Genomic DNA, 14,219 nt, shown 5'->3' on the forward strand with positions numbered 1-14,219 from the left:
TGCAGACTGCACCTGCTAAGTATTACCAGGGACATAAAGCCATACCCCATGCCCTGATAATTTATAGTCTCTTCTCTTTAGCAATGTTTTACTTTGCCATATTTTATGTACGTAGTTTGTCCACGCTGTTAAGATGTGAATGCACACAAATTAGAGGAGAAGACATGCCGCAAGGGGAAGAAGTGATTCGTCTTTTCCAACGGGGATCTTGCAAGAGGTTCTAGAGTTAGCATTTGTCCTAAGAGCTTTTGCTGAAGGGTTCTCTCGAGGACACAGGTGTTGTTTGTGAGAATGTTTCCATGCTGTGATTGCTCTTCCATTGGCTCTCTTTATGAGACCTTTGAAGGGCTTAGTGTTTGAGGTCACTGGAAAGAGACCAAGCTTTGGCCAGCGATGCTGGAAAAAAAAAAACAAACAAACCAAAACGCAGGGAATTAATATTAAACCAACGCCCTTAACCAACCTTGCTTTGTACTCTGTCCGTAAGTGCCATTACATGTGTGCCACCTCCTAGCAGTCAGAATGCCACACAAACAAACATCCCCTCGCTAAGCAGGTCGGCAGCAGAGGACTGGCTGCGATGGGAAGAGCTGCGCTCAGCCTCTCCCACCCCAGTGCTTGTAGCTGCACTGTGCAGAGCCCCAGCCGTTAGGGCCGGCACAGCCTCCTTCCTGCCCATAACCTGATGCCACCACTGCTGCTGTGAGGTGATTTAACCACTTCTCTGCCCGACAGCAAGCTTCTCTGGTAATTTTCTCAGCAACAGAGATGCCTTTTTGGAAGCACAGGTTTGTAAAGAGACTGCAACAAAACATCTTGAAACTATGCAAGTCTTGAGAGTGTCTAACCTGAACTGCCCCAATGGATGTCCTAAAGTAAATCTTGAAAGCTTTCTGCAGGCTTGGATGACAGCCGCTCAAGTTTAGTAAAGCGTTGCTATAAGCTTAACTAAAAACAGTGGATGGCATTCATTATACAGGTTTACTGTCCTTTCTGTTGCTCGCTCTTTTGGCATGGGATAGGTCTTGTGCTGTTAGTGAGTTAGATGAAAACTGATCCTGGAGAAAGGAAAGGAAAGCAAAGCTGGTTTTCATTCCAATAGGATTAGCAATGATGAGTGTATGATCACGGCTTTGCCCGACTGTACCTCCAGGGGGGTTCCTGTAATTGTTGCAGCTTTGGACTGTGTTGGCTGCAGTGCAAGGAATCACTCGTGGCCTCACTGGTGTCTGCAAATAGCTGCAATCCTCCCTCCGGCACCTCAAGCCTTCAGACTGCTGTGTTGTGATGGAAAAGCTCCCTCCTTTTCTTGTCTGCTTGCAGCTGATCAAATGTGTTGGATTTGAGTTCATTCTGAGACAGAACAGTCCTGTTACGTCTCTTGTGTTTGTGCATCTCTGCATTTGGTTTGGTATGAGCCATGAAATCCAAGCAGTCCCTTCCTGCATTAGCCCCGAGATGAGAAGAGCAATGCACCGATGAGTGGGAAGGGCTTTATAAATCTTCTATTTAGGAATCGCTCTTCATGTTATCAGTATATTTGATTACTGGAGCCATGGGCCATGAGTTACTTGCAAGCTGTTTAGCAACCTTGTGCTTTGTTTGCTCTTTGTAAAGTCTAACTTTAAAGTGCCAGGGGAATGTCTGCTGCACCCAACAGACAAATGCCTCTGGTTGTGATTAAAAGCATCTTGTGCTTGATTTGGTGTCTCTGCCTTCAGCCTTGCTGCGTGTAGACTGTGGGGTTCCCACTGAACCAAGATGCGTAGACTGAGTTCTTCTGAGAAGTGTGCCATAGCATGTGTTTGGTTTTAGAAGCTGAACTCTTTTAAAAAGAGTAGCAACAATGCTGCCCAATAGAAGTCCAGTTGGAGTGAGTTATGCTGTGGGATGCTCAGGCAGAAATCTCTAGGGGAAGCAGTAAGAAAGCTAGGAATAACCATTTGAGTGGTAAGCCTTGCCTCTCTGGATACTTAACAGTACAAAAGTTAAAGCAGGGAACATCTTTTACATTAACTAGACTGAACTTCTGCTATCCCTGTTGAATATGAGTCTAGTAAAAGAGCATGGGTCTCATCTAAAACCCCTACAAAAGCTGAAGGAGCTTCATAGTTTACATCTGTTGGCTGAGCTTGCTGAATATCCGGGTCCTGCCATCGCAGTGTGCTTGGTTTGCTGTCTCTAGGAGGCATCACAGGTTTTGCTTCAGGAAAGCCCTTTGCACCAAGTTCTCGCAAAAGCGAGAAGTGAAAGCAGTGCTTTTCTGAGAATGACTGACTGTTTGGGTATGTGAGGAGTCCCCCTCCAGAGATGAGAAAGGCATTCCCCTCTGTTCTGTTTCCGACAACGTTCTGGAAAGATTCCGAGGGCATAAAGATTGCTCTGTTCAAGGTGGGCAAAAAGTTTAACTTCTTCACCTTCAGTCTGAAATGGGAGGTCATTGGGTTTTTTGCACACGTTTGGTCTTCTTTCAGCAAATCAGCTGGAAAGTGTTTGGCGTTTGGTCAAATTATCCTCATTTCCATTTTCTAAATCTATTTCTTCTCAAATCAATCAAGAGGAAAATTGCAGTGCTTGAAGTTGGTGATAGTGCCTCCGTGGAAGGGATCCTAGCAGAAATATGATGGGTTTGCCACATTCCTAAAGCATCTTATCCTGACCTTATGTTTCCAAAATGCATAAGGATGCATATAATGCATTATGTACTTTTGGCATAAAGAAGTGGGAATCAATGACCTGATTTTTTATTTTTTTTTTCCCAAATGTAATTATTCTTGCTGCTTAGCATCCAGTCTTACAACACCAATCCTAATAATATTCATGTTTTGCTCCTTGGTTTTAAGGCCAAGGAAAACAGCAAACTGTAATGTTGAACATGGCCAAAGCACAGCTTGTGTCTCTGCTGTGTTTCATAAACAGGTGATGATGTGCTGCTGATGGAAAAAGTCTTCTCCAGCACTGTGCCCATGTTTAGACATCTTGCTTGAATATCCTCCTACATTTTAATGGACTGCTGAAATTTGGACTGGTAAAACACTGGAAAGCTGTGGTGCACGGGGCACCGTGAGGCTAGTTTTGTGTTGAACCAGCACTGGACTAAGTATTATCCTCTGAATCTCCAGAAGAATTCGTGGAAGCTACTTTCAGTTGGTTGGGTTAATACATGATGCGTGGTGTTAGGCAAATATCTGCATCTCTGTGTCTCCATTTACCCCATGTACACGAGGTTTGATGATCCTGAGAGTAACACAGTGGTTATTGTTGAATGTTGAATGAATTCAATCTACAATTTTATAAATTGTAGAAAATGGGAGGGGAAGAAGGAAGGCAATCCAAGATCTTAGTCTTACTTTACTTCCAGAGATTTGTTTCTAAACATAATTTTTGAAAAACGAAATGCAAATCCTTACTTAAAACAAACCTGGTGTCTGGAAATGTGTTTTTCCTTCGGCTGTCTCTAGTTGGCATCACAAGTGAGCTTCTTGGTGGGAGCAGTGATTTGATCTTCTACTTCACAAAATACAATTGGATTAATGAGTTTCCAGGCATGGATTTGCAGCCATGCTTTATACAGATAGCATCCTTGAGCGGTGCTGCAGACTGTCACCATTAGCTCTATTTCTGTAGAGGAGACTCCCTTGCACTGCCCGAATGGCATCTGTAAATGTGATGAAATCTCCATTGTGACTGGATGGACTGGAGAAAAAGCCCATTGCACAGAGCAGCCCTGCTCTCAGCGCAGGAGTAACTGAGTGCCTTGAAGTAGTGCATTAAGTGGTTCAACTGCTATCCATCGCATGCAGTTAATAGGAATTGCCATACTTTGTTCACCTTAGGATGGAGATGAATCATACCAATTCTTTTCAATTTATCTCCGTAGAAGGGTTTCACAGGCTCTTGATCATTCTCATCTTCCTCTTTTGAACTCCCTCCAATTGTCTGTACAAAGCATGCCTCAGATTCATTTCTAAGTGATTTTTTTAATAGCTGTGAAATGCACCTTTCCTTTGGCAGTGGTCTTGGAGCTGCGTATTAGATCCATATTTACTTTGGCTTCTTGACCTGAATTGTTTTTATTTTTCAGCTGCATCTTCGAGCTTGCTGCACGTTTTCTGATACAGGAGCAATTTAATTAGCTCTAGCTGCTGAAAACCATCAGCATTGCTGTGCTCTGCTTGATGCGGTTGGGGTACGAATATGTCACGAATGTGGGCTATGAAATTAACACCAGCATCTTCTGAGGAGCAGTTTTATTGAGCTCTCACTTAGGGCATTTGCAGATTTTCTTCCTCAGCAAAGTTTTAAATGTTCTTTTTTTTTTTTCTTTTTAACTCTCCAAGGGATCCTCCCAACAAGAGGCAGCTCAGTAGGAACAGGACCTGGACAGCCTGCTCCAAGTGACCCCATTGGGTTGGACGTCCATTGCTGCCTTCCAGGCTCATTTGTTCTATGATCCTCGTTCAGATTTCCATCTCCTTTGCAAACAGGCAGACTTGCCTCTGTACTGGCTTCACTTCATAAAGTGCTGTGCTGCACTGCCACATGTATGTTGTCAAGCACGTTGATGCACATGGCCTTATTTGTTGATGTATGTGGTCTTTCTGTGCAGATGCTGTAGCAGTTCTTGGACTGACAGATCCCCGACTCTGCTACTTACTTGATGGATTCCTCTTCATTTACGCAGTCATCATCACGGCCCTTTTTGTGAAAGCTAAGGTCAGTCTATCTAAACGCTGATGCATTTGGCTTTTGTGGTGCTAGCATGGTGGGCCGAGCTGGAAAATGGGGGTGGAAGCAGGAAGCACGTCTCTTAGAATAAGAGCTTAATATTTTCTCTCTCTTCTCTTTTTTTTTTTTCTCCTCTCCTTTTCTGGTACCAACCTGAGTATCTTGGGCAAATGCTGTCTGAGGGTTCAGGAGTGAAGGGAAAGTGTATGAACTACATGAGAGTACTTTGATGCCACGGTTATGCACGCAGTCAGAGATTCTGGATAGAATAGTTGGGAAATGGTTGGTGATGTGGTTTCTTCTGCAGCTTTGTCGTTGGAAAGAGAAGAGAGGGTGTGCAGAAAATTCAGGACAATGCCAAGTTCATGAAGAAAGTAGCAAAATGTCTCAGAAGGCAGACATGCCCTTGCCTATAGCCCTCAGCATGCTCACTGTGCTTCTGGTCTGTTCCGCTGTTTGCTGGTGAGGTGCGTGGTGCTGAGCTGCAACAAGGAAGCTGCTGCAGGGAGGAAGGAAGCAGGAAAGCCATATGTAATGCCAGGCTTTCAGCCAAAAGCAGCAGAGCTGAAACACCGTTGTCATGAAGCTCCATTAGGCCAGTGGAGCATCTTCTGGGCAGCTCTTTGTCTTGACCCAAACCTAGAAGTTATATATTTCCTAAGGAGTAGCATCTCTCACTATGCTTCCTGCTCGGTGCAGTTTTTTTGTGGTGGCTTTTGCCAAAAGTACAGCCTTGTTATGGCCTTTTGTTTATGGACAGCGTGGCTGATGTTGGGTTCTGTTAATAGAAGATGCTTGGTAAATTGCTGGCCCTGTCAAAGGGAAAGCATGGAGTGGGTAAATTGTAATTACTATAATTTTTATTTTTATTTTTAAAGGAAAATCAGATTTATCCTAGGTCTAAATGCAAACTCAACTAAAAGGTTGTTTTTTTAAGAAAGATTTAATGTATGATAATGATTCAGTAAGATTAAGGCAATACAGAGTGCAGCATAACACTCTCCAAAAAGAGTAGAGCACGAAGGAGCTGCTCTCACTGACTTAATGCTGCCCTTTCTGCCTGCAACAATTAACTGCTTATCAGTCCTGTGTGGAGCAGGATTTGTATTGCTGCAGCTCCATCAGTGCCACAGACTGCCTGTGTTTGGGCTGCCCAGCTTCTGACAAGAGGAGAGAAGGAACGAAAGAACAGAAGCCTCTGTTCCCCTGCTCACGGTATGGCTTCTCTTCCAGCTTAGCCAGTCCTCTGAACCACAGCTGCTGCTGGGCCAGGATGATGTGTATAATGTAAGTATCTGCTGTGTTATGTGTGCTTCTTCTAAGTCGTTCTACCTCTCTGGGCATTCAGTGAGTTGCCCATGGATCAACAAAATGTGGGATGAAGCAGCTGATGAAAGCACTGCACCCAGGTGTGCAGCATAGCAGTTAGAAGGAGAGTTATATGGAGGAAAACCAAAGCTGACTGGGGCTGTTGCATGAGGCCGTACTGGAGGCCCACCCAACCCTGTGGCCTGGCCACAGACAGCATCAGAGGCTCTCCCTGTCATGAGAGGATGGACACAAGCACCTGCCCGGCCTCCTAGATGAACTCCTTATTCGTGGTAGCATTGAATTCTGGCTATACATCTGATTGCCTTGATTTCTGTTTTTGTTTTTATTTTTCTCTCACACTCTTGACCGTAGCCACATCCTGTGACAAGTTCCACCATTTAACTGTGTAATTTATGAAAACTAATGTTCTGTTTTCAGTTTAAATTACCACCTGTTGCCTTTCCAATAGCACTGGATACTGATACTCAATACAGTATAACTGTGCTCTTCTCATCTGAAATCTCTCCTTTGCCCTCTTCCAAGGTAACCTTTTCCAGATGGGAGATGTGTGACTTCTGCATCCACTTGATGCAGATGTAGATGAGCTGCTCTGCAAAATCAAACAAAAACAACAACAAACAAGGTCTTGTACATACAACCACCAGTGGGAGAGAGGACATGGAATTCAGTCTCCCTTTCTCTCCTGCTCTTTTTCAGCCCAGTTCTGCTTGGAAAGTTTCTTGATGTAAACAGTTTGCAGCTTTCTGCTGCACGGACCACTCTTTCTGGCTTCCATAGCTTTGTTGTAGACAATTCTGTTGAAAGAAAAGTAAAAACTAAGAGGTAAAACCTTTTTGCAATACTCAAGGAGCTGGACTCCAAGCAGGGTAATTTATTTTCTCGTGCTAAGCCGCGCTCTATTTCTTTTCTCATGATTGCGACATTCACCACTGCTTCTTCCTTTCTCATTTCAGAAACTGTCCCGTGGGCACAGAGATGAATACGATGTGCTGGGCACCAGGCGAGGCGCAGACCTTGAGAAGGGCGGGAGACACGAGGTAGCTTCCTCCCACATCCCCCCTCTCTACTTTCTGAATCCAGTGCCTTCCTCCTCGCATCTGACCACAGTTCAGACACACGTGCGCCCAGCACCAGTTTGCGAGTCACGGGGTCCTCCTTGGGAGGGAATGGCACAACCCATGCGGCGGCTGTGGCGCTGGCAGCCTCACGGGGACAAAAGTAAACCTCCCCCTCTCCTTTGATCTGTGCCCTCACGGCTTTGCTGAGAACTCACAGCCACACCGCTGGAAGTGACACCCGGCCCGGGCGGATGCGGGGCAGGCGAGGTGGAAATGAGTGTTTCGTTTGCAGTCTGCGTGTGATGCTGCCAGGCGAGCAGCAACAGTGTCAAGCAGCAGCCAGAGCAACTGCTTCTGCTGCAGAGCCCAGCAGCTTCAGAAGAAGAGGGAGGGGAAACCTTCTGTGGGGCATGCCTGCAGGTGGCAGCTGGGGGGGGATCGAGCAGAGGACGAGAGAACAGAGTTAGGAGTTAAGAGTCTTTCGGGTGGAGGTGAGGTGGGCCCAACTGGCTGTGTCCATGGAGCTGTAGCTGGGCCTTAGAGCAAACCACAGGCTCGTATGGGTGGTGGACAGCAGCAGTGCAACACTTGGGCAACATTTTCCTTTTTCTTACAGCAGAGAAGAAAGAACCCCCACGACACCGTTTACTCTGTGAGTAGAGAACTAAGGGTTGGGGATGGCTGCTTAGGGATCTCTTGATAGACTGATCTCTGGTGACATGTGATGTGGCCAGCGCTCTGAAGGACAGAGCCACGAACACTTGTGTTCACATCTCACCCTGGCTCTATCCAGGTGCTCAGTGCTTGCTGAGAAGTGAGCTTTGGTTCCCATGGCTGATTCACAGTCTCTGATCAGTGCTGGTTGTGAGCCTGTGGAACGGAGGAAGGGAGAGCCCCTCTCTCTTACCTCTCACCCTACTGTGTTAAAGACTGTTCTGTCCCTGGACCACAGCAGTGTGTTGGGTTTTGTCTCCTGAGCAAACTCTGCTTGAAGGTTTTGTTCAGAGAGTTTTGGTGCAGTGCAGTACGTGGCGCCAGTGTAGCTAAATGATTTGGTCATCATTCTTCATTTCAGTTGTTGGAGACAGTGTGGTGCTGCTGAGCAGAGCTGATGGTGCCTCGCTTATGCTTCCTGCACATCAGCCAAACCCACCACTGTCTCTCCTCCGGATGGGGTCATAGTTCTGCACTGAGGCTGGGTCCTTCGCGGCAGTCCCAGGCGTGTAGGAGTGGAGCGTGGGCACATGGGGACTGGGTTAGCTTTTCTCTGACACTGACACCTTCCCCCTCTTTCTTGCAGTCCCTGCAGAAGGACAAGATGGGCGAGGCATACAGTGAGATTGGGAAGAAGGGAGAGGTGAGTCCCTCCTACAGGGAGCGGGGGTAGGTGTTGCTCACTGCTGCTCCCTTGCAGAGCAGCAACCCTGTGTGAGAGAGCCTGCAGCTGAGGGCAGTTATCTATTTCCTGTAGTACCGGTGAGATAGGTACAGCAGAAAGAGATGAAGCTACAGTTACAGCAGCCATAAAGCCTGTTGGGGATTGGACAACGAGGTTTGTGCCACTGGCATTAGAAACATGGCCCATACACAGCTGTTGTATTCCTGAGGAGACTGAGTAATGTCAAGGGGGAAACACTGCAACTTTCCACACAAAAAGTCTGGCAGTGACCTCAGTCGTCATCCGAGATGAATGAGGAATACCTGAAGGAAATGCCTGATTTCAAGGGCTGCAAAGCTCAGGTCGCAGCACCGTTGAGCACTTACTTTCCTCCAGGGCAGCCCTGAGGTGGAGTTTCACAGTGTCTCTCCGTGGGCCACCGCGTCTGCTCTGCCCTATAGCCACAAGTCAGCACCTGCAGGCACTGCACGCTTGTCTGCAGGCAGGGAACTGGGGGAACATTTCCCTCCCTGCACACTTTCTCTATTATTTATAAGAGAACAGCTCTGTTGTGTCCAAGGATAGTGACAAGGGGACAGCTTCAGTTCAGTGAGCTCGCTGCTGGGGGAGGGATGCCTGTGTTGTAAAGAGGCCATCTCGGTATGCTGTTTATGGCAAAATGAAAAATTGCTGTGACCTACACAGGTTCTATTTTGAGTCTAAGTGTCTTACACGTAACCTTTGATTTCCCTCTGAGAAGAGAAAAAAGGGGATTTCAAGAGAAAGCTTAGCATTGAAAAATGATGAAACAACACCAATATTTAACATCTCCTGTTTTGTTTGTTGTTTTTTTTTTAATTGTGCTAAAACATTTTTATTGTTCATATTCAGGCTCAGTTTGTGAGCTGTGAATTTGTGCAGTTTCACCCTGGTTTTACTTATGAATGTTTCTATTACCAGCAGAGAGAGGAGGAAAACAAAGCCTTCCCTCATTCCACACACATGACCCTTCAACAGCCTGCTGCAACATTAACTGGGGTGGGCACTGCTCTCTGCCATCTGTTTCACACAGGAAATGCTCCTGGGGCCATGGCTGCAGGCTGGTCATGGCCAGCCATGGGCCTAGCACACAGCCTCCATTCCAGGTCTGCAAGCTTGGCCATCCTGGGTTCCCACCTTGAAGCTGTAAAGCACGAGTTAGAGATAGGAACTTACGGCCCCCGTCTCAGGAGTGGGCAGTCACTCAGGCGCCAGCTGACGTGTAGCAGCAACTCAAATCACATGGACTTATTTATTCGGCTGTGCTCTCAGCCCACAAAGTAGCAGGAATGCTGCCACACCTCCTGGCCTGCAGTGAATCAGGAAACAGCAGCATCACGGCAGTATGGCAGGAAAATCACATCAAAATAACTTCCTTTGCTAATTCTCTTCTTCTATGGCCCTTGCAGCAGGTTGGGGTGGCACAGCCCAGGTGGCATTCACCAGTAGGCTCTCCCTCAATATATCCGCAGTTCAGGATGGGAGCACTCAGCCTTCTCTTTCTTTTGGTGAAATGGGAAAAGCACTGATCTCTGCTTGTTTTGCCTCCCCAAAGCAGCAGCGGCGGCGAGGAAAAGGGAACGAGGCTGTTTACCAGGTAGGCAACACATCCACAGCTGCCCCCTTCAGCTATCTGTGCAGTTGAACTGCAGCCTCCATTGCATCTGCCTTCCCGTCCAAGTTATTATGGAGAAGCCCTGAGAATACTGTTCAGGGTTTCACGTCTTAGTCAGCAGAGCTCACAGTTTGCTGGCTCTTAACAGTCAATAATGCAGTTAAAATATACTCTAAAGATTGGCAAAATCGGTCACAATGAGTTGCTGCAGCCGTGTGCTGCTTACAGTTCCTCTGGCTGCATCCTGCCTCCAGGTAAGTGACACCACAGCGAGACCGAGGAAATGCTCATGAGTTAAAAAATAACCTCCGTAAGAAGCAAAAACAACAACGATGCTCTGCCACCCCCAGCATCTTCTTCCTGAGCTGACAGCCACCTCTGGAGAACCAAGCCCTCTCCTCACCTGTTTCTCTCTTTCTCAGGGGCTCAGCGCAGCGACCAAGGACACGTACGATGCTCTCCAAATGCAGCCCCTGCCCCCCCGCTAAGCGGGAGTCACAGTGGGGATGGGCAGCGGCGAGGGATGCCCACATGCTTGGGGGGAGGGAGAGGGGGTGACGGGGAAAGCTTTTTTCATCCCTAACAAAACAAGCACTGTGTACTTCCTCAGTGCAACAATCTACTTGGGTTGGTGCACCGAGGTTCCTTCTCTCCTCCTGTGGAATAATGTAACCGCAAGCTTTAGCTTCTGAAGTGTACATACCTGTAAAGTTATTTCCCACCAGTAGTTATTAGGTTGTTTTTGCAAGACTCGTGAGCAGTCCCCACCTCCTGACACAGCTGTTTCTGTAGCTCCTCCTCACCTTTTGGGGGCACCAAGACACACAGCTGCTGGCTCGTAGCATTTAAGGACTCTCGTTAGCGATAGGGCTGTCATTTCCTGCAGTGTTTATCTTCACGCCATTTGACAATCAGCCTCCTGCTTTAAATTTACCTTTTAAAAACTGCTGCAGCAGAGGGCAATTTTTATTTCTCTAACTGTGAAAAGTGATGTGGTGTCAGTGCAGCGAAGGGTGCCAGCTCTTTGACATCAAACAAGACCTGAACTCCAACAAAAGAGGAAGTGCCATGCAGACAGCACAAGGTGCTAAGAGCCAGGCAATGGCCAAGAGATGCCTGGGACGGCAGAAGCCAGCAGTGCTGCAGTGACAATGAGAATGGACTCCGAGTATGAGAAATGCTGGGAAGGCCAGGAACCTCACTCCTCCCACATGGCAGAGGGCTGCAACTGCTGAGCTTCTGCCCCATCACATTGTTCACAACACCTACAACCACCACCGCTGCAGCCACCTCCCTTTGTAAGAGCTTATGGGACGATGGCTGTGTCAGGAAAAAATAAAACTATCACTTCTGGGAAACGGATTCTTCGTATAAAAGCCAATACATAAATGCAGTTCCAAACCAGCTGAATTCATCTGGTTCCTCTAAAAAGATGCAGGTATTATTCCAAAATGGCAGTTAAGTCCATACCATAATGCATTTTTGATGAATTAATAAAGTGAGTGTCAAAGACCCACGTGTGTGCACGGTGCACTGCTGCATGGTGGTAATGTGGTCTCCTTGGCCAGCTGCTGGGGTCGGTGTTCCCCCAGCATCAGCTGGGAGGATGCGGGAAGCGATGCTGGGACAGCACCTCAAGCCCCAGCATCGATGGATGCGTTGTTCTCCTCTTGCTGCAGCCCCAGGCAGGGTTTAGAAGGCTGTGCTGTGAGAGCCTGTCAGCAATGCAGCCGGGGCAGTTGCCCTGCAGAACGAAGATTATTATTGCAGCACGGTGCAGAGGCAGGGAGCAGAGCTGAAGCAGACAAGCTGTTGGCAGCCTGGGCTGCCCATAGTGGGCCAAGGCAGGTGCACCAGGAGAAGGGGGCTGCCTGCCCCGACACATTGACAGAACACAAACAAGCGCATACGTGTTAAAACACTTGGAAAATGGTTTAATGATGTTTACAACAGAAATGAACTGTACAATTACAGTAAGTTTAATATATATAAAAAATTACAGCAGACAAATGCATCTACACAAAATCTACCTTTTCATTCTGATTTACCGTAATCTACACAATCTCTCACCGCCTACAGCTATCTGTAGGCAACCACTGGGAAAATAATAATAATAATAATAATAATTATAATTATAATAATAATAATAAAGGGCATCTTTAAAGAGACAGCACTTCGCCTTCCTCCTCACCCTCCGTGCAACCAGCAAGGTTTGAAATGTGTGGGACCCAACCCCTCAGGCTCGGGCGAGGGGCGCAGTGGGTACGGGCACTCCAGGGGGCCCTTCCTGAGCTCTGCTGACCCAAAGGTCCCGGCGCAGCGCTCGAGGGAGGGCAGGAGGAAGCGCCAGGCAGTTAAGACTGAACTTCTCTTCTGTTTTGGAAGAGAAGCAGAAGTGGCTGCTCTGACGTTGCAGCCGTTCTCTGACCACCGAGAACTATCGTTGGGTTCCAAAGGACGGGCCCTTCTTCACACAAAGGGTCGGTTTTTGAACTAACGCATTAAACAGCTTTTAGAAAACAACATTTGAGCTCCTTCCTCCTCGGCCCGTCCCTTAAGAGCAGTGAAAAAGCCTTTGCTCTGAGGAAGAGCCCCGGGTTAACGGGTGCGCGGCGAGAGGAAGATGCTGTCTCTTTAAAAAGAAAGCAAGGATCCCAGTTGGGAGCGGCCGTCAGTGAAATGCAATCCGAATTGGCGGTCTGTGGAAATTCTTCATGGAGCATTATGTACACTTTAAAAACCCTTCGTTTTTGTTTTTTTGGTTTTTTTGGTTTTTTTTTTTTTTTAATTTATTTATGAACACCTAGGCAGTGAAAACCGTTATGTTAATACATACATAGACACACCCAAAACATACAAAAATACTATTATTTCAAACTACTAAGAATAGGACAAGTTCAGTTATCTCCATGCTATGACTTTAAGAGCATTACACTGAAACAAACAAGAATTTAAACGACAATTTTTTAATATCCCAGAAATATACCAAAATATACATCTAAGCTTTGGAATTACTGAGGTTAGACTAATGCAAGTGCTGGGTAATCGTACTTAATACACAAGTCTAAGGTTCTGCAGGAAAGAAATTATCTTTGGTATCTGCATCAGGCTAATAATATTAACATTTGGATTTTGCTTTGGGATAGAGCTTGTATGACCCTAGAACCAAACACCCCCCAATCAACTGAGATTAAAAAGATCCATGTAAAAAGTTCCTCCGTTTGCAACCCCCCCAAAAAAGTTAAAAAGTCACAGGCATCTACCTAGCATAAAAGGTTGAGAAATACAATGCATAGTTGCACAGTGGTGCTGCAAAAATAAAAGAAATATAGAAAAAAGGAGCTAGAGGAGAAATGAAAAGCTTCTTCTTCTTCTTTCAGGGATTTCTCACAACAGGACAGCCTCTTCCAAGCAGTGACCGGGGGGGTGAGGGGAGGGGGGAAAGCTCGGAAGTGCACCTCAGCGTGTATTAATCGACGTCACCCAGCCCCCAGAGGGTTCGAGCACCCAGCAGAGCAGCCAATCCTGCGCCCAAGCCTTCAGCCCCCAACCCACCGGCGAGGCCCCCTCCCGGCGAGCCCCTTCCCCGGCGCCGGGCGCCTCGCAGGTGGGCTGGGCGCTGAAGACGCCCTTTGTCTTTGGTTTGTTTGTTTGTTTTGAGTTTATACAATCATTAGGAAATCTTTGGTTTTGGCTGGAAATTTTAAAAGAACAAAACAAAACAAAGAAACCGCCCCCTCCCGGCTTATAGCGCCCACCGTGACCTGATGAAGGTTCTCTGTCCCGGGGGGCAGGGGAACTACATTCAAATAAAGATGGAACGGGATCGGGAGGCAGCTGCTGGCCAGTCGGGCAGCGGGGTGGGGGGGGCGGGGATCCAGGATTGTCAAATAATAAAGAAGAAAATCAAACATTTGGAGACTTTTCTTGGGTTTCGGGTTTTTTGGTCATGTCAAAAAGCGAATAGCGTGTCTGCAGCGGGGCTGGAGGCCTGCGGGCCTCATGCAGCCCCAGGCGGGAAGAGTGGAGGGAGGGGCGGAGATTCACAGACTAATCAAGAGGACCCCTT

General features: G+C 47.1%; 1 protein-coding gene across 1 annotated transcript in view; it reads left to right on the forward strand.

Annotated features, from left to right (window-relative positions):
* CD247 (CD247 molecule) overlaps positions 1–11,662 on the forward strand; it is a 46,410-nt gene extending 34,748 nt beyond the window's left edge. The window contains 7 exon segments of the mRNA XM_042810373.1: positions 4,610–4,716; positions 5,962–6,015; positions 7,014–7,097; positions 7,735–7,770; positions 8,419–8,475; positions 10,091–10,132; positions 10,573–11,662. Of these exon segments, the coding sequence (XP_042666307.1) occupies positions 4,610–4,716; positions 5,962–6,015; positions 7,014–7,097; positions 7,735–7,770; positions 8,419–8,475; positions 10,091–10,132; positions 10,573–10,638 (446 nt within the window). The 3' untranslated portion in view covers positions 10,639–11,662.
* The last annotated feature ends 2,557 nt before the right edge of the window (positions 11,663–14,219 follow it).

This window comes from Centrocercus urophasianus, unplaced genomic scaffold (assembly GCF_019232065.1).
Source record: "Centrocercus urophasianus isolate 14NV4802_14NV808 unplaced genomic scaffold, USGS_Curo_1.0 seq_12, whole genome shotgun sequence".
In the NCBI taxonomy this organism is placed as follows: Eukaryota; Metazoa; Chordata; class Aves; order Galliformes; family Phasianidae; genus Centrocercus; species Centrocercus urophasianus.